Source organism: Pituophis catenifer, unplaced genomic scaffold (assembly GCF_029215685.1).
Source record: "Pituophis catenifer annectens isolate HBS135680 unplaced genomic scaffold, rPitCat1.0.hap2 SCAF_2, whole genome shotgun sequence".
Lineage (NCBI taxonomy): Eukaryota > Metazoa > Chordata > Lepidosauria > Squamata > Colubridae > Pituophis > Pituophis catenifer.
In genome coordinates, this window is record NW_027256882.1 from 281927322 (window position 1) to 281946316 (window position 18995).

General features: G+C 41.4%; 1 protein-coding gene across 1 annotated transcript; it reads right to left on the bottom strand.

Annotated features, from left to right (window-relative positions):
* Window positions 1-277: 277 nt before the first annotated feature.
* On the bottom strand, window positions 278-17698 carry DYNAP (dynactin associated protein). Its single transcript, XM_070935982.1, has 9 exons — window positions 17615-17698; window positions 14271-14507; window positions 12135-12341; window positions 8801-9034; window positions 7607-7760; window positions 5810-5919; window positions 5103-5216; window positions 2650-2799; window positions 278-412 (listed from the first exon to the last, which is right to left on the bottom strand). The coding sequence occupies exons 1-9, from the start codon at window positions 17696-17698 to the stop codon at window positions 278-280; spliced, it is 1425 nt and encodes a 474-aa protein (XP_070792083.1).
* Window positions 17699-18995: the final 1297 nt, after the last annotated feature.

The following is an 18995-nucleotide window of genomic DNA, read 5'->3' on the forward strand; positions in this document are numbered from 1 at the left end:
CTCCAAGGTCCCTTCCAACACTATTACAAATGAAGATGAGATGCCCATATCAGTTGTTAAATTATTTTATTTGAAGTATATTATAAAATTCAACCACGAGATTAGAAAATGACAGGTTCCTTTGGCATTCTTAAAAAAAAGAATGGATAGAGATGTCCTTTTATTGCTGTTGATTTTTTTTAATTAATCAACTGATGTACCACCTCAGTTGCAAAGGCAACTCTAGGTAGTTTATATATTAGAATTAAAATCGAAAAGCTAGAATAAGAATAAGCTGCTATGGTAGATTAATTGCCTGATCCTCCTTCAACCGTGGGATCTTCTTAAATTCAGCTTGCTTTTTGAAGAACAGCTGGGCTAATATATGGTCTGCTGTTGCATGAAAATAGTCATCCATATCTAGAGTTTCCAACTGCCAAAACAAACAAACAAACAAATAACATATGGATTGGGGACATCAGAGTATGTGTCAATGTTTACGGTATATACCATCGAAGTAATATTATGTAAACATGTGAATAATAATATGCAATTGTAGGAAGCTCGCACCCACCCCTTTCCTAGAGGAATGAAATATTTTGGGAAATATTAAAAAGGCAGAATATTATGTTTCCCTGGATGAGAAATGGAGAAGCATGTTTTAAAGACGAAGCAGCTCACATCTTCCTGCCCCCACCTTTTGTCAATCGGCCAGAGGCAGAAACTCAATCTTTGTCAATGGACCATCATCTGCAACACAATAGGATCCATCTAGCAACAGAAACTAACACAATAGGACCCATCTAACAACAGAAACCCACCACATGGCACCTGGGAAGATTACATCAGCCAGCAAGGCTAGCTAAGATCCCCACCCCCTGGTAGTCTGACAACCAATCAGAATACTCTTTCAGGGCCCCAGGAAGTTCAAAGCCAGAGAGGGCATAAAACCCGGGGACTCACTGCGTCTCGGCCCCTTTTCTCTTCAGGAACTCAAACCATGTGATCCTGTCCACTATTAAACCATCTTTCCAAGCAGTCTCCATGTTTCCAGTGTCTTTTTCCCTACTTGGAGCTGAACCCAGAAGGATATTTCTTCTAACACAATATTATGAGAAGGTGTGCCTGCCCTTCCGAATAAGATCCTCCCCACAATCTGGATGGCCCCCAATCTCCTGCTTCTTATAAGATCTGTGAAGATCTGGCTCTTCAGCAGCTTCCTTTGGCAAGGGGCACACCAATAGGTAACCCTATCACAGATGCCCAAGGCTACTAAATGGCTCACCTCTTTTGTGTTAATTCAGGACAGCAGGAAGAAGCCTAGGATTTAATCCCTCAAGAAGATATAGAAATCTGTGGCATTTTACATTGCAGGGGGAAATCAGCTTTTATATGTGAGACTTCTATTTTTGTCTTCCCTAAAGATCTTAATCGAGCTGAACTCTTACTTACTTGCCAAATCAGCTTGAGAAGATGAGCTATGGTTTAAGTGTTTGGAGACTACTGATTTACTGATTTATCAAGGTGAGGCTTGATAGTTTTGAAACTGAATCTGAAATCTAGATCCAGACAAATAGCAATAGCACACAGAGTGATATCTCACCCCATAGTGCTTTACAGCACTCTTTGGGCAGTTTACAATATCAGCATATTGCCCCAAACAATCTGGTTCCTCATTTTACCAACCTCGGAAGGATGGATGGCTGAGTCAACCTTAAGCCCCATCAGGAACAAATTCTAGGCTATGGGCAGAGTTTGCCTGCAATACTATATTCTAACCACCAGGGCTCTTAATAAAAAAAAACAGAGAGTGGTTCAATCAAGCATTATTTAATCAATGCTGATCAACTACCGTATTTTTCGGAGTATAAGACGCACCTTTCCCCCCCAAAAAAAGAGGGTTAAAATCTGGGTGTGTCTTATACTCCGAATGTAGCCCCGCCCAGCTTCTCAAACGAAGGTTTCAGAGGCTGAAAAAAGCATTAGAAACGAAGCTTCAGAAAGGAAGCCCCCAAACAGAGCTTCAGAAAAAAAGCCCCCAATCAGAGCTTCAGAAAAGAAGCCCTCAAACAGAGCTTCAGGGGCTTTTTTTCTGAAGCTCTGTTTCAGAGGCTTTCAGAGGCAGAAAAAAAGTTTTTTCTGAAACAGAGTTTCAGAAGTTGCAGAGGCAGAAAAAAAAAGCAAAAAAAAAGCAAGGCACAGAGCTCACAACCAAGGAACCTGTTGTGAAAATTCACCTCTGGGAACAGCTGATTGGGGGTATTCCGGGAGGCTGATCCACCTGCCAATTAGCTTTTTTCTTATTTTCCTCCCCAAAAACTAAGATGCGTTTTATACTCTGGTGCGTTTTATACTCCGAAAAATACGGTAATAGGCAACTCTGTATAGGAGAAGCTGTTTTCTCAGACATTCTGGTCAGTAGTTATTGAGGTTTTTATGGAATAACAGCAAAACTCAAAACTTGCCATAGGAAGCCAGGGTAGGTTCAGCATTATGGATAAGGGCACAGAGCAAATTTAGTAATATATTACTAAATTACTTGTTTCATTTTAATTTCCCAAACATTTAATACTTGCATTTGGTTCCTAATTATATAGAGGCCTTATGAAATTTGTAGGTTTCTGCTGGCGTGTATAGCAGAATTTCTAGGAACTCAAACAGATGTCTCACCTGGTTGCTGGTGCTAAATGCCAAAATGAGAAGCAGGTCCTCATCACATGTGCTCTTGATGTAGTGTTGGGTTCCAACTGGGAAGAACACAACATCTCCAACTTCAATGGTAAAGTCAGTAGAAACAGTAGATGAAACAATAACACCTACCTGCAAAAAGATGCCCCGGAACAAATTAATACTTGTATTTCCAGAAACTTGGTTTCATTCTATTCTACAGGGAGTCCTTGACTTACAATCATTTCTTTAGCGAGAGTTCAAAGTTACAATAGCACTGAAAAAAGTGAAAAAAACTGATCCTCATACTTATGACCATCACAGCATATCCAGGGTCACGTGATTGAAATACCGATGCTTGGCAACTGTAATGTATTTACAATAGCAATAGCACTTAGACTTATATACCGCTTTACAGTGCTTTTTCAGTCCTAAGTGGTTTTAGAGTCAGCAATATTGCCCCAAACAATCTGGGTCCTCATTTTATCCACCTTGGAACAATGTAAAGCTGAGTCAACCTTGAGCCTGGAGGAATTTGAACTGCCAAATTGCAGGCAGCCTGCAGTCAGCAGAAGTAGCCTGCAGTACTGCATTCTAACTACTGCGCCACCATGGCTCAATGGTTGAAGCATCCTAGTATCATGGGTTCACTATTGCAACCTTCCCAGCCAGGTTCTGACAAGCAAATGAGGTCACCAGATTCGTTTAACTACCATGTGATTCACTTAACAACCACACTAATTTGCTTCAGAACTATGGAAAAAAGTTCATTATAATCAGGCATAAGTCGCTTAACAACCACCTTGCTTACCGATGGAAATTCAAATCCTAATTGTAATTGTAAGTCAAGGACTACCCTTATTACAAAATTAACATGTTAGGTGGCTTATATCTGCAGATTGATTCATAGTGAACCACTGGTGGCCTCCTGTTATGAGCAAATCGCCTGATTAATAGTAAGCTGTATGAATGCATCAGGAAAAGCTGCCGTATGATTGGGGAAGGATAATCTCATTCTTTGAAAGAAGTTGATGGATATGGTACCAGGGGTGAAATGCTCCCGGTTTGGACCGGATCTCCTGATCCGGTAGCAATGGTGGCGGGTGGTTCGGAGAACCAGCAGCAAAAATCCCCACGCCCCCCCCCATGTCCAGTTGAGCTGCACGATCCAACGAAAAAATGCTTTTAAAAGTAAAAAAAAAAAAAAGCCTCCGATGATCGCGCGGCTCAGCTGGGATAGTCAGAGGCTTTTCAAAGCATTTTTTTCTTGGCCAAAGAGGTGGTTAAAAAAAATGCTTTGAAAAGTCTCTGTCGATTCCAGCTGAGCCGCGCGATCATCAGAGGCTTTTCAAAGCATTAGAAAAAATGCTTTGAAAAGTTAAAAAAACAAAAGTTGACCACGCCCACCGTCACATTACCCCCCCCCCAAGCCATGTCCACAGAACTGGTAGTAACAAATTTTACATTTCACCCCCTGTATGGTACCATCTGTCATGGGCCAATAGATTGTTTTATTACCTCCTCAACTTTACCTCACCAGAAACTGAAAAACAGATAGTCCTCGACTTACGACCACAACTAGGCTCAACATTTCTGTTGCTAAGCAAGAGAAGTTGTTAAGTCAGTTTTCCCCCCATTTTACGACCTTTCTTGCCACAGATTAGTAGTGGGGTTCAAATCCCGCCGCTACAGATTCAGTTGTGGGTGTGTGCATGCTTGTGTGCGCATACGACACTTCTGCACATGTGCAGAAGCTTCTGCACATGCGCAGAGACAGCTGGGCAGGTGAGCGGAGCCTCCTGCCGCCGCTACTGGTTTGCCCAATCTGGGGCAAACTGGTAGCAACCTACTACTGCCACAGATATTAGGTAAATCACTGAAGTTATTAACGTACCCTGTTTCCCCCAAAATAAGACGTCCCCTGATAATAAGCCCAATCGGGCTTTTGAGTGCATGGCAATAAGGCCAAGCGCTTATTTTAGGGTTTTAAAAAAATGTAAGACAGGGTTTTATTTTCGGGGAAACACGGTAGTAAAACAGTTGTTAGTGAATCTGGCTTCCCCATTGACTCGGCTTGTCAGAAGTTTGCAAAAGATGTCCACATGACCCTGGGATCCTGCAGCCAACATAATTAGGAACTAGTTGCCAAGCTTAAGGTTTTGATCATGTGACCATGAGGATGCTGAAACGGTCATAAATGTGAAAAATGTTGTAAGTCACTTTTTTCAGTGCTGTTGTAACTTTGAGCGGTCACTAAATGAAAGGTTATAAGTTGAAGATTACTTACAAAGCTTATCCAGGACCTGTGAGACTCAGTACACATCTTCTTAGGGAAGATACTGCAGTTTACACCGTTCTACTCCAATGTGGCATTCTTCAACTACCATATAATTTCCAGAATTCTTAACTTTGGGAAATGTTGGCTTGCATCACAGTGGTTAAACTTAAGTTATTACCTTTCCGCAGCCACTGATGACGTAGCCCATTTCATTGGCATTGAAATGGAAATGGGGCTGACGTAAAGCATTGCTGAAGATCCGGAGTGTTGCTAAAGTAAGAGCATCTTCCTTCTGAAAAGAAGAAACACAGTTTGCACATACACAACAGTAGCAATGGGGAAATTGTGACGGCATCCTTCTTATCGTTATTTGCTTTTAAATTTTAATTGATTGTGGATCACTGTATTTACCGCAGATGTTTTAATGTATACCTTGGAGTCTGGAGTGAATTATTTATTTAGTCCAGTGGTGAAATCCAATTTTTTTTTACTACTGGTTCTGTGGGCGTGGCTTGGTGGGCGTGGTGTGGCTTAATGGGCATGGCTTGGTGGGCGGCAGGGGAAGGATATTGCAAAATCTCCATTCCCACCCCACTCTGGGGCCAGCCAGAGGTGGTATTTGCCAGTTCTCCGAACTACTCAAAATTTCCACTACTGGTTCTCCAGAACCTGTCGGAACCTGCTGAATTTCACTCCTGATTTAGTCCACAAATGGTGGAAGAGTGGAATAATTTCCAATATTGCAAATGGATACATATATAAACTCACATTTTATAGGAGTTTTTAATGACACCTCCTCCCGCCCCCAAAATAAAATTTTAAAAAGATAATGACTGCCCCAACTAGTTTCCAGAGTAAGATTGCAATTTTTACCAGGATGCTTACCGAATGGAGAAATTCACTGTAAATTTTTTCATTGGGTTTTAAGCCATTCCCGTCTTTTATATATCGAGCCCACTGGATGACTCCTCCTGGAAACTGGAATTTGAAAGATCCTGAATTGAAAATAAACATAGTAGAAAAATTGGTAGGCTCCTGAGTGATGATCAAGGACTTTATACTGTATTAGCTCCATTATTTTATGTAGTATTATTTTTGATTAATGGAGAGCGAATGTTTTACATGTTGTGTAGCGGGCATGCTGAACTTTTATTATATCAAGGTTGACTCAGCCTTCCATCCTTTCTAAGGTAGGTAAAATGAGGACCCAGATTATGGGGGCAATAAACTGACTTTGTATAAATATACAAAAGTATGAAGGCTATTATTTAACGCATTGTAAGCCGCCCTGAGTCTTCAGAGAAGGGCAGCATATAAATCAAATTAAAAAAAAAAAGCATGCTACAGTAATCCCAAAACCTTTTCTGCCTGCAGGAAGTCTTTGTTTTGATTGAGTGAGTGATTGATTATGTGACATCAATTAGGTGTTGATGATTACAGCAATGAAGATAGGATTCTCTGCAAGATGATTTATCATCAGCTCAATACTCCAAAGCGGTGCTACCAATGGAGTGTTAACTCTATTGAAGTCCATTGGTCAATAAATTATAAATTTATATTTTAAAAGTGTTTGATTAAATTGTTCAACTTAAAAGTAAGAAAGTTCACTTGATTTTGTTTCACATTTTTTTTTGGGCAGAGCAGAATTATAGTATTGGGAGCTATCATGTCTATAGTACCAGTATCAAGCTGGTACTTCTGTTCACAAAAGATTATTATTTTTTTGCAAACATCTAGGGCCTAAATAATGCAAAAATGTCAAATGTCATAACAAACAAGTTTCAACATGGACCTGATCTGGTGGGATGTTTGGTTGTCAACCTATTCTCCAATGCGCTTGAAGGCAGGACAAGAAGTAAAGGGTGGAAACTAATCAAGGAGAGAAGCAACCTAGAACTTAGGAGACATTTCCTGACAGTTAGAACAATGAATCAGCGGAACGACTTGCCTCCAGAAGCTGTGGGTGCTCCATCACGGGAAGTTTTTAAGAAAAGATTGAACAACCATTTGTCTGAAATGGTTATGGGGTTTCCTGCCTGAGCAGGGGGTTGGACTAGAAGACTCCCAAGGTCCTTTCCAACTCTTTTATTCGGTAGCAATATCAATGCATGCTTTATTGGAGCAAGCAGGAAAAGGTCTTCTTAGCCAATGCCAAAATACTATCTGTAGGATATTACACAACCGGGAGAGTTTCTGATGATGATTGCAACTGTTGTGTAGCTTATATGGGAGAAGGCATTCTCTCAGGCTGTTGATCCATGTAGTTAGAGACCCCTTTTCAGACCCAAGAAACCGAGAATAACAAGAGAAGTAACTTCAGAATAGTTTCTTTATTGTTGCTTGCCTATAGACAGAAATCTTGCCAGACTAAACACTTATTTGCATTGCTATTAGATACACCCTAAGAACTGCTTGGGAAGGGAGGGTGGTTCTTCACCCTTTTCCTGCATACCAAAGATTCCAAGTTTATTGTCTCTTTTCTCCCTGGGAAAGAACCTTCTGGACTACATTCCATCACACTCCTATATTATTTCCAGGGTAAACATTTCTGTATCTGATTTTGGAAATCCAATGTATGAAAACGTGATGATCTCACCACCCTTTGCTGCATTAAAAACCCAAAAGTCTTATAAGGCAAAAATGGTTCTCTTCTATATGTCCCCCTAGCTGGCTCTGTAGTACCTTTTAAGTCAAAGAAGTACCGCCATACAAGCATATCTGCTGACTGGTTGTAGTTGGTATTCTGAACAAGCTCCGCTAGGTTAGGTGGAAGATTGACGGCTTGGTCTTCTGCTTGTTTCTGGAATGACCGGATGAAATCCATACCACCTTCAGGCTAGAAAACACAAATAAATATTGTATTGAGTGGATCCAGGTAGGAATGGCAATGACTTCATCCAATAGAGTTACTTTTTGCTTACAAAGAGGTGAGTGGTAATGAGCCAAATGCAGAAGATTGTTAAGTGCCTAAGATCAAGACCACACATTTAATTAATTCAATTTATATGCTGCCCCTCTCCGAAGACTCAGGGTGGCTAATGACATTCCAGTTAAATGATTTATTACTACTCATGCCTGTGCACAGGAATCTACTCAAGTAATGGTTAGCATTATTTTGGCATTAGATAAGGCTCAACAGAATTCAGCAGGGGTTAGACGTAGTCCATTTGTGGCTACTTAAAGAGACTCTAGGCCCATGATGGTGAATCTATGGCACGCGTGCCAGAGGTGGCACGTAGCACCCTCTCTGTGGACACGCGAGCCATCAGCCCAGTTCAGCTCTGTCGCGCATGTTTGCGCACCTCCTGCCAGCCAGCTGATCTCTGCCGCCCATGCGCTGGAAGCAGGGTGCATGTGGGGGGGGGAGCCGCGCACACATACATAGGGGTGGGGCACGTGCTGGGGGTGTATGCACATGCACGGGGGTGGGGTGTGTGCGGGGGGACCACATGCACATGCATGGGGGTGGGGCGCATGCGCAGAAGCCATGGGCGCATTCCATTTTGGGGGTTCAGGCGGGTGCACGTGCATTCAGGCAGGTACACGCACTTCGGTCTGGAAAAGGTTAGCCATCACTGCTCTAGGGTGATTCCTCTTTTGACTCCACCTCCAGGTTCTGTCATTCCTTCTCTTACAAATATTAAATTACAAGATTTCAATGACTTCTCCTTTTGAAGGGAAGACATGGAGAAAAATGCTCAAGGTTAGCTTCAGCCAAAGTCTGCTTGCTTATTTTACATCTTACCCAGAAAGATATTTGAATTTGGCAATGGATAGGTATACAGGAAGCAGGCTATTCAGCACATATTCTGAATGGCAGTCAAAATAGTTGTGGATCTGTGAGGAAATAGGATTTGGAATTCCAGTTGTACAGACCTTTAGAGATCTTGCCTCAATGTCTTTTGGTGTCAAGAAAAATGTATCATCAAGATCCATAGTCTGAAGTTCCTCATGGGTTGTAAAAAACAACAAGAACAAACACTCTTCTACACCGACATTCTTGATCCAATGCAAGGTATTTCGTGGGAAGAAAATAATCTGTCCTGCCGTGACGTTGTATGTAGATATTGTATCTCCACCAGCATCAACTACCCCAATCCACGCAGTTCCCTGTGAAACACATCAGCAACAAAACAAAATATTACAATTGACTAGGAAATCATGTGGGGAGAGAATACCCCAGCAAATGAGAGTCTGAAATTGATTTGGCTTGAACAACATCTGCACCAAATTTCTCATTCATTGGCATTCTTCAATCTCAAAAGACTATGGAAAGACTATGCTCTGGAAAGAGGTCCTAAAACAGCATCTAGTGTGACTAAAAAGGCCAATTCGAGAGTGGCAATCCCTTCCACACTGAGGCCATATACATTCTGTCCCCTGTCCAGCCCCCAGATTTTGCTGGTTCCGGGACTGCCTCTTTGTCTCAGCCTGCCAAACAAGTGTCTCTTCAAATTGGAGAAGGCCATGCTGCATCTTTAGCCTCCAAGCTGAACGATCGGAGGTCAAGGTTTCCCAGTTGTTAATGTCCATTCCCAGGGCCTTTAGATCCCTCTTGCACATATCCTTATATCGCAGCTGTGGTCTCCCTCTGAGGCACTTTCCCTGCACTAATTCTCCATACAGGAGATCTTTCGGAATCCGACCATCAGCCATTCTCACGACATGCCCAAGGCAGTGTAGACGTCGCTGTTTCAATAGTGTATACATGCTAGAAATTCCAGCACGTTCCAAGACTGCGCTATTTGGAACTTTGTCCTGCCAGGTGTTGCCAAGAATACGTCAGAGACAGCGCATATGAAAAGTGTTCAACTTTCTCCCCTGCCGTGCGTAAAGAGTCCAAGACTCACTGCAGTACAAGAGTGTGCTCAGGACACCGGCTCTATAGACCTTGATCTTTGTATGTTACGTCAGCTTCTTATTAAGCCATACTCTCTTCATAAGTCTGGAAAATGTGGTGGCCGCTTTACCAATACATTTATTCAGCTCAGTATCTAAAGAGAGTGTGTCAGAGATAGTTGAGCTGAGGTACACAAAGTCATGGACAACCTCCAGTTCTTGTGCAGAGATTGTAATACAGGGAAGTGAATCCACGTCCTGACTCATGACTTGTGTTTTTTTCAGGCTGATTGTTAGTCCAAAGTCTTGCTAAAACTGTCCATTTCCTCCTCAGCGAAGAGGAAATCCCGTAAGCATTTCAGCTGGATTTTAGACTTTGCTCTCAATCTAGAGAGAGCAAATTTCTGATCTCAGACTGATCTAAGTAAACATATATTTATATTTCCGTAAAAAGATCATTGTGTATAAAGGGCAATAGGAACAACCTTGGGGATCAGGTGGAAGAGCTGCAACCAAGACCACGGTCAGATAAAGTCTGGAGCATAAATTTCAAGAAAACATCTCAGACTAAACTTTCCTTAATTCTCATGGGGGGGGGGAAGGGAGAGATGGAAGAGGCATATTCAGATTTGCAAGATTGAAGTCAGCTTTCATGGTAGACCAGACTAGGAAACCAGAGTAAGGAACATTGGTGCTACTTTTATTATAAGATTATAGTAACTATCTTGAAAGTCTGAATGTGCATGCTTTCTTCACACAGTGTCAGGTCCAATAACAAGAATAACACATGATGTTTCTTCCAAGGTGAGTTCTATATTGTTTCCCACCTTTAGGCAAAAATCTTACCAGGCTGAGGATTCTATCTGCACCTATAATATACTCTGTGAACAATTAAGGAGGAGCTGTCTTCAACTTCTCTCTCTCTCACACACATGATATTCAGGCTGAGTTGCCTCTTACTCCTCTGGAATACACCCCTTTACTCCTAAGAAACTACTTCCTCACTACATTCCATCACAAACAGTCTCTTACAAGTTCTCAAGTTCTTCTCTTGACTGTAAGTTGTCCCATTACTTATCCTTGGTTCCCATAACCTGGCAGATTATTTACCAAAGTGCTGTTGAATTCTTTTTAGGTACATCTTGGTAAAAGAGTTAAAAAAATCAGATTGATCTCCCAATAATTATTTCATAGGGATTTTGGAGAAAATGCAGCCTGCCTAGATAATCTCTGCTATTGGATTTTGCCCTATTTGTTTGGGATGGGGTGAGAGGATGGAAGGGATTAGATGCTCTATGTCAGGGATCCCCAACCTGTGGGTGCAGCCCACTACCAGGCTGCAGGCTAATCGCCACCAGTCCGCTGTGTGAGTGGCCAGCCAGTGTGCACGCTTCCACGCATGCGCACAGCCCCACTCGTGCGAACCTTGTCCCAGGCGCCTGTGACCCCACTTGCACAAGCGTTGCCATGAACGCCACTTGAATGCGCGTCCGCACACACGTCCGCACACATGCACTTGCCCCTCCCACAAAATCATCCCCTCTTTCCCCCCTCCCCCTGCTCCGGGCTGCCAACCCAGAAAGGCTAGGGACCCCTGCTTTACGTCTATGCACAGATGTTTCAATACTGGTAGTCCTCAACTTTCAACCATTCATTTAGTGACTGTTCGAAGTTACAACAGTACTGAAAAAAGTGACATGACCATTTTTCACACTTATGACCGTTACAACATCCCCATGGACCCATGATCAAAATTCAAATACTTTTGTCAACTGGCTCATATTTATGATAGTTGCAGTGTCCAGAAGTCACTGATCACCTTCTGACAAGCAATGTCTGGGGGGGGGGGCAGATTCATTTAACAACCGTGTTACTAACTTAACAACTACAGTGATTCACTTAACAGCTGGGGCCAGAAAGGTCGTAAAATGAGGTAAAGCTCACTTAACAAATGTCTTGCTTAGCAACACAAATTTTGAGCTCCACGATGATCATAAATTGAGGACTACCTGTAAACACTTTTTTTTTTAATTTGATTTATATGCCGCCCTTCTCTGGAGACTCAGGGCGGCTTACAATGTGCTAAGCAATAGCCTTCATCCTTTTGTATATTTATACAAAGTCAGCTTATTGCCCCCACAAACTGGGTCCTCAATTTACCTACCTTAGAAAGGATGGGAGGCTGAGTCAACCTTGAGCCTGGCGAGATTCGAACCTGCAATAATTGCAGGCAGCTGGTCTTAATAACAGGGTGCTTTAGACCACTGTACTACCAAGGCACTTTTCTTCCACTCGTCCACTATATTTTTTCTCTCCCTCTCCAGTTGTTTAAAAATAATTAGGTAAATTAAAACACTACTTTCAATATTACCTTTAAGAGGTAACCTTGTTCATTGGCATTGAAATGCCAGTGTGGAGCACGCAAACCTTCGCTTTTGATCAGAAGAGTCCCAAACATTATCTTGGAACGCTGAGCATTGATGCTTGTTCCAAACGCCATTTCTTCCATGTTCTGGTATTCATCGCCATTTCTGCGAAATCTTGACCACTGAATCGCACCTCCTGGAAATTGGTGCATCTGGGAAGTCGTAGATGCATGACAATATTAATGGTTTTGATACAGTTCATAAATAGCTTTAAAAAAATCCAATGAAGATTAGCTCCCTCTCGATATCAAAGGATATTTACTTGGTGGATTAATACCAATTAATCAGATAATGCCTGTTTAATTTCTCAACTATTTAAACACACATCTTAATCGTCGAATCTGAACAAACTGATCCACAGTGTGAATCTCTTTTGATCTTTGTGGTTTTAGGCAGCCTGGAGCAGCAATTGTTCAGACAGAATTTTGTCTACGTCTACAACCCAGAAAAAAGCAATGGAAGGGAAAAGGCTTGTGCCCACTTCCAGATAAAGTTCACTAAGGTTTGAAATTTGTGAAATAGTCAATGAACATTACACTAGAGTAGGGATCCTCAATCCCTGGATCTCAGACCGATACTGGTCTGTGGCCTATTAGAATCCGGGCGGCACAATTGGAAGTGAGCAGTAGGCGAGTAAAACTCTGCATGCATGGGATCTAGGTAAAATTGAGCAGATTCTGGAGAACCGATAGTGGAAATTTTAAGTAGCTCGGAGAACGTGCAAATACCACCTCTGGCTAGCCCCCGAGTGGGGTGGGAATGGGGATTTTGCAGTATCCTTCTCCTGGAGTGGGGTGGGAATGGAGATTTTGCAGTATCCTTCTCCTGCCACGCCCACCAAGCCACACCACACCACACCACGCCCACCAAGCCACGCCCACAGAACCGGCAGTAAAAAAAAATTGAATTCCACCACTGGATCTAGGTTGCGTGTTCTTCCTTCCCCCGCTGATCCATGGAAAAATTGTCTTCTACAAAACTGGTCGCTGGTGCCAAAAAAGTTTGAAAGCAATGTTGAAACGGTGTCTCCCAACTTTGCAAATTGAAGATGTGCGAACTTCAGCTCTCCAAATTCCCCAACCGACATGCTGGTTATGGAATTCCAGGAGCTGAAGTCCACGCATCCCAAACTGTGACGATCGAGAGATACAGTGCTAGAGAGTTCATCAATAAAACACAGATCCAGAATTGATCCTTCAACCAGGAAGGACTACCACAGCAGATGTGAAACTTGTGTACTGCACAAAGATGCATGACATAGAAGACGCCAAATTATGGGAACAGTAGTAGCCTAGTGCCACATTGCAGGTGCCAGGAGTGTGGGGGGGAGGAAGGGGGGGAGAAGCCCATCCACTTACTACATGTCTACACAAGTGCTGTAGGAAAAAAAAATGGAGAATGAAGGGCCAGGAAGCCACAGCTTCCCCCTGACATGACTTGATACTCTGATGGCAACATGTCTATGGAGATTCTCAATCATCCAGGACATGGTTGTCCCAAAGATGCTTTTCCACAAGGCAACTGGACTTCCTTGGTTGTTTTTTTCTTTGAAAATGTTTTGCTTCTCATTGAAGAAGCTTCTTCAGTTCATTCATTCAATTCTGGTGGTGTGGGGGGAACTGCACAAAGAGGCCTTACAGATCAGTGATGGCCCTGGCTTTAACCCACGAGTTTTTGCTGTTCAGTTTTTCTCACATTGACATCCTTCAGTCTCAAGAGACTATGGTATCGTGCTCTGGAAAGAGGTCCTAAAACAGCATCTAGTGTGACTAAAAAGGCCAATTCGAGAGTGGCCATCCCTTCCACACTGAGGGCAGATATATTCTGTCCTCTGCCCAGCCCCCAGATTTTGCTGGTTCCGGGACTGGTTCAGTTTTTCTAGGCCCTTGTTTAAAGAATCTACCTATTCTTTGAGTTTCACCAAAGAATAGCAGTTTAGCCAGATTTCACCAAAGAATAGCAGTTTAGCCAGATTTCACCAAAGAATAGCAGTTTAGCCAGGGATAAAAATCCTTAAAAACTAAGATTCCCAAATATTTGTCCTGTGCAAAACAAATATGGAAGGAATAGTTTAGTTATACCTTGGATTTCGTATGATGGTGGAGAAACTGGAACTTGAGGTCCACCTGGTTCTTGTAGGCAGATGTTATTGGAATTTTCTGGGGAGTTGATCCCTGATTTTCATGCTCTTGTCTTTTAAAGCCAGGGGTGCTAACATAAACCAGAGACAGAATCAACACCCCCACCACTGTGGTTATTGCACAGGCCAACAGACAAACCAGAAAGACATGGAGTAGAGACCAGTGGCTCTTTTTCACCTTTAGGGAAGAAAGGAGAGAGAGAAAAAAAGAAAGAATTACAAGGCAGCTCTGTAAAACTGGGTCACAGCAATATTGTTATATCCCTGCTATGTCTGCATAGCTGTACCACCATCCAGATCTTCTCAGAGCAAGTTGTCATGCAGCTTTTGGATAAAATATACCCAACTGTATCCAATCATCCACCGTCACTTATTTAACAGCGAACTCAGATGTTTGAAAGTGAAGTGAAGTGAATTGATGTTTGAAACATCACCACCTAAAATTAAGATCCATTTGGAGTAGCAGTTAAGGCACCAGGCTAAAAATTGCAAGATTGTAAGTTCTCGCCCTGCCTTAGACACAAAACCAGCTGGGTGACCTTGGCCCAATCGCTCTATCTCAGTCCTTGGAAGGAGGCAATTAAAAGAACCACTTTCGAAAAATCTTGCCAAGAAAACTGCAGAGACTTGTCCAGGCAGTTGCCAGGAATCAACAGGAACTCGAAGGTGCTCAAGAGACTTTGCTTCCCGTAACAGCGGCAGGTTTTCGTTCTCTGTTTTTATTGCAGGAAGTAAGAATTTTCTGAAGAATTCAGGGCAGGAGAAAAGGAAGGGTGTAAAATAGTTCACTGACCCTGAAGGCAGCATCTGGAAACCCAGAACTATAGACAGACCTGACAGGACCGTAACCATTTTCCACATACTTATATGTGGAACAGATTGTGAAGATGGCAGAACTTGCCAAGACGCCTAAATTGACTTGTTTGATTATCAAAAAAGCAAAAACTACTTTTGTAAAAAGACTGGAAAGCCTTTATGGACTTTCCAGACTTTTTCCTGAAAACGGATAAAAACAAACCAGTGATTTCTGGATTTACTGATTAAAAAGCTGTCTATGGGAAGAAGGGAACTATGCAATTCGTGAGAGCAGAAACCGTATTAATTAAGTTTATTACTGCTGCAAAGGAGATTAAAAGTCATGTCTTTAAATACTTCTTTTTTCTTTCTCTTTTCAAGACCTACACTGTGGTTCACTTTTTCTTCTCTCTTTCCTATTTTTCTCGTTATATCTTTTTCTTTCTTCTACCTTCTTTTTATTTTTCTGTAGCTTTTAAATTTGTAAAAAAAAAAAAATTCTTTAGTAAAAATTACATATATGAAAATGGACATAGCTTTGACATCGTCATCATGGCTGCTGTCTTGACTTTCCGGAACAAACTCTGTGGACATGCCTGCGGGCATCCTCTGTGGACAGGGAAAAGATATATATGCAGAGAAGAGTGACAAAATGGTAAGGGGGCCCCGGGGGGGGGGGGGTAATCTGTACAATTGAGGGAACTAGGTATGTTTAGTCTAGTTAAGGGGGGGAGGACACATGATAACTGTCTTCCAGTACTTGAGGGGCTGTCACAGAAAAGTGGGGTTCAACATGGCACCTGAGGGCAGGACAAAGAGTAATGGGTGGAAGCTTGTTAAAGAGAGATGCAAACTAGAAATAAGGAGAAATTTCCTGACAGTGAGAACAATTCATCAACGGAATAGCTACTCCCGGAGTTGTGGATGCTCCGTCACTGGAGGTTTTCAAAAATAGAGTGGACAACCATTCGATTGGGGTGATATAAAATCTCCTGCCTTGAGTAGGAGGTTGGACTGTAAGACCCGCAATTACAGCCCTATGTTTTATAAAATTGGCAGCTCCGGAAGACAGTGAAGCAACAGGCAGCTTGTTGCTGCAATGATCAAAGATAACACTGACTGATGGGCTTAGGAAACAAATCCATTGCTTTACTCAAGAAGGGAAAGTTCCTCTTTTCACCCTGTCTTTCAGCTTTGATGTTCAACTCCATAATTGAATTATCTTGTCCTGGTTCAATTTTCTAAGTAAAGTACAGAATTTTTTGAGTTAATACTAAAACAAACATTGATCAATTCTCTCCTGCTTTTTTCTTTTCTTCCACTGTGGAAGAAAAGTTAATAATTAGTTAATCAATATTATTTATTTATTTATTTATTTATTTATTTATTTATTTATTTATTTATTTATTTATTTATTTATCATTAAATTTATAGACCGCCCTTCTCCCGAAGGACTCAGGGTGGTGTACAGCCAAAGTAAAAAACATAAATACAAACATTAAAAGCAATTTAAAAAGATATATATAAATTTGGCCCCAAAGTTAAAAAACAATAACAAAACATATTAAAAACATTTAAAAAGCATTAAGCCAGCCCGGCTTGCTGAAAAAGGAAGGTCTTCAGGGCACAAATATTAACTTTGCAATATCCAAAGTTTTCTATTCCCTTCTTAGCCAGACCAGTTTTATTATCTGTCTGGCTTGAGACTGATGAGCTATTTTAATTATAGTTACTGAGACCAAGCCAGCTTCATAATTTATGATAAAATGCCTGAATGGCATACTAGGATAAAGGTTGAAAAATTACATAAATATATGTGAACAAATCTATTTATTTAGTGCCTTGCTTGCATACTTTAAATGCTCCTGCTACTCAGTGGGAAGAGCCAACTCATATGTGTGGCAAGATATGTTTCCCTGCCATCATCTTGTAGGTTTAGCTTGTCAGGTGAATGGTATGAAATCATGATTGTTTTCATCAAACATACTTTCCTTAATCATACCTTAATCCATATCCTGTATTCATAAAATCATGTTTATACTTATATCTATTATCTAATACATGCTTTACAAAATAAATAAAAAATAAATTTAAAAAATGTTCTTTGTCACTATCTAAGACCTAACAGTTATGAATTTATCAGTTTGGAATGCATAGCATTATTGCATACCCTGTGCAGGATAAACGTGTGTTCACACTATGGAAATTACTTCTCATCATAATCTTCCAAAAAACTGAAAAGAAGACCTGTCTGTTCCTAACTATTGCCCTCTTCGGTAGGGTGAGAAATGCTACTTTTTAGAGTTCGGTCCAGCAAACAGTTTCTCTGGATTAACTAGAAATGGGGGAGAACAGATAATGTCTAGTTGTGCATTCTCTAGATTTTATACTTCCCTACTCATGTTATAATGCAGATTTTTTTTTTCTATTAAGAAGAACTAATATAGCTTTCTAAATATTTTACAAACATTGTAAACTATTGCAACTTACATGATATTCTTGCTTAATCTTTTCTGGCTTGGAGAAGTTGCTTGGAGGTGCTTCTTCATCCAGCTCAAATCCCGAATTATCCATTTTGTATTAGCAAAGTACAATTTTGCAAGCATCTAAAGGTGGGAGGGAAAAAAAAATATCTTGGTCCTATCACCAATACTTCTGTAGATGAAGAAGGCAACAGGTTTTTATTTTATGATAAGTGTTTGGCAATGGAAATTTCAGTGTGAGCATGAATGCAAATGAGGATATCCCCTTTTTCCAGCAGAACAATTTATAGCAGGAAGGATTTCACAATGACTAATCTATTTCTAAATATAGCCATGAAGTCTGTGGTTCCTGAAACCTGGTTCCAGGATGCCTTAAGAGGGGCTAGTTTCAGGTGGGCTCTTGGAAAAATACCTATTAAAATTGTACTGCTGGTCTTTCCACAGACCCCAATGGGAATGATTCTCCTGCGTGCTTTGTTCTGTGCAGAATAATGCTTTTGCAAATCTCCCTCTTGGCATGTTGTTTATTGGGAGTTGAACACTGGGAAGAACCAGGTTTCTGGGACAACAATTTTGGGGGCTCATCCGGGATCTGACACTAGGCCTTGCCCTGTTCTCTTAACCAGCATCTTCTTCTGCTGCACGCAATGACCTTCAGTCTCGGCTCATCAGGTGGGTGGGAATTCTGGCAAGAGATGCAAAGGTGGAAAATCATGTAAGTGGAGATTTGTTTGTAGTTTTTGTGTTTCTTTCACTTTGTCTTGTCGGTTGCATGTGACTTGAGTTAGATCAACTTCAGGGGAGAGTCCCGAGGGTAATCCGGTAGAGCAGTTGGGAGTTGTAATAGCTTGCAGGCGCCTAGCTGAAGGTTGGTAAGTATCTGTGTGGCCATCATTTTTTTTTTATTTGATTTATATGCCGCCCTTCTCCGAAGACTCAGGGCAGCTTACAATGCGTTAAGCAATAGCCTTCATACTTTTGTATATTTATACAAAGTCAACTTATTGCCCCCACAATCTGGGTCCTCATTTCACCTACCTTAGAAAGGATGGAAGGCTGAGTCAACCTTGAGACTGGTGAGATTTGAACTTGCAGTAATTACAGGCAGCTGATGTTAATAACAGTGCTTTAGTCTGCTGCGCTACCAGAGCTCCTGGTAGCGCAGCAGCATTTGTTGGATGGTGCAGCAGTTTTTCAGTGAGAGTAATTAAGTGTGGAGCACACACCCTTGTTCATCTGGATGTATAATCCCAGATCTTCGTACTTTCCGTCAGGCACTTAAGACCTTCCTCTTTCACCAAGCTCGGCTGGCATAATTAATTTTTTCTTTCCTTTTCCTAATTGTGTAAATTTTATTCTGAAGATCTTAACTTAATTTAACTGATAAG

Coding starts and splice junctions, on each gene's coding strand:
- DYNAP (XM_070935982.1), bottom strand. CDS start 17,698: ATGGATAATTCGGGATTTGAGCTGGATGAAGAAGCACCTCCAAGCAAC. Junction 14,508..17,614: donor AGATTAAGCAAGAATATCAT/GTAAGTTGCAAT, acceptor TCTTCCCTAAAG/GTGAAAAAGAGCCACTGGTC. Junction 7,761..8,800: donor TTGAGGCAAGATCTCTAAAG/GTCTGTACAACT, acceptor TGTGTTTTCTAG/CCTGAAGGTGGTATGGATTT.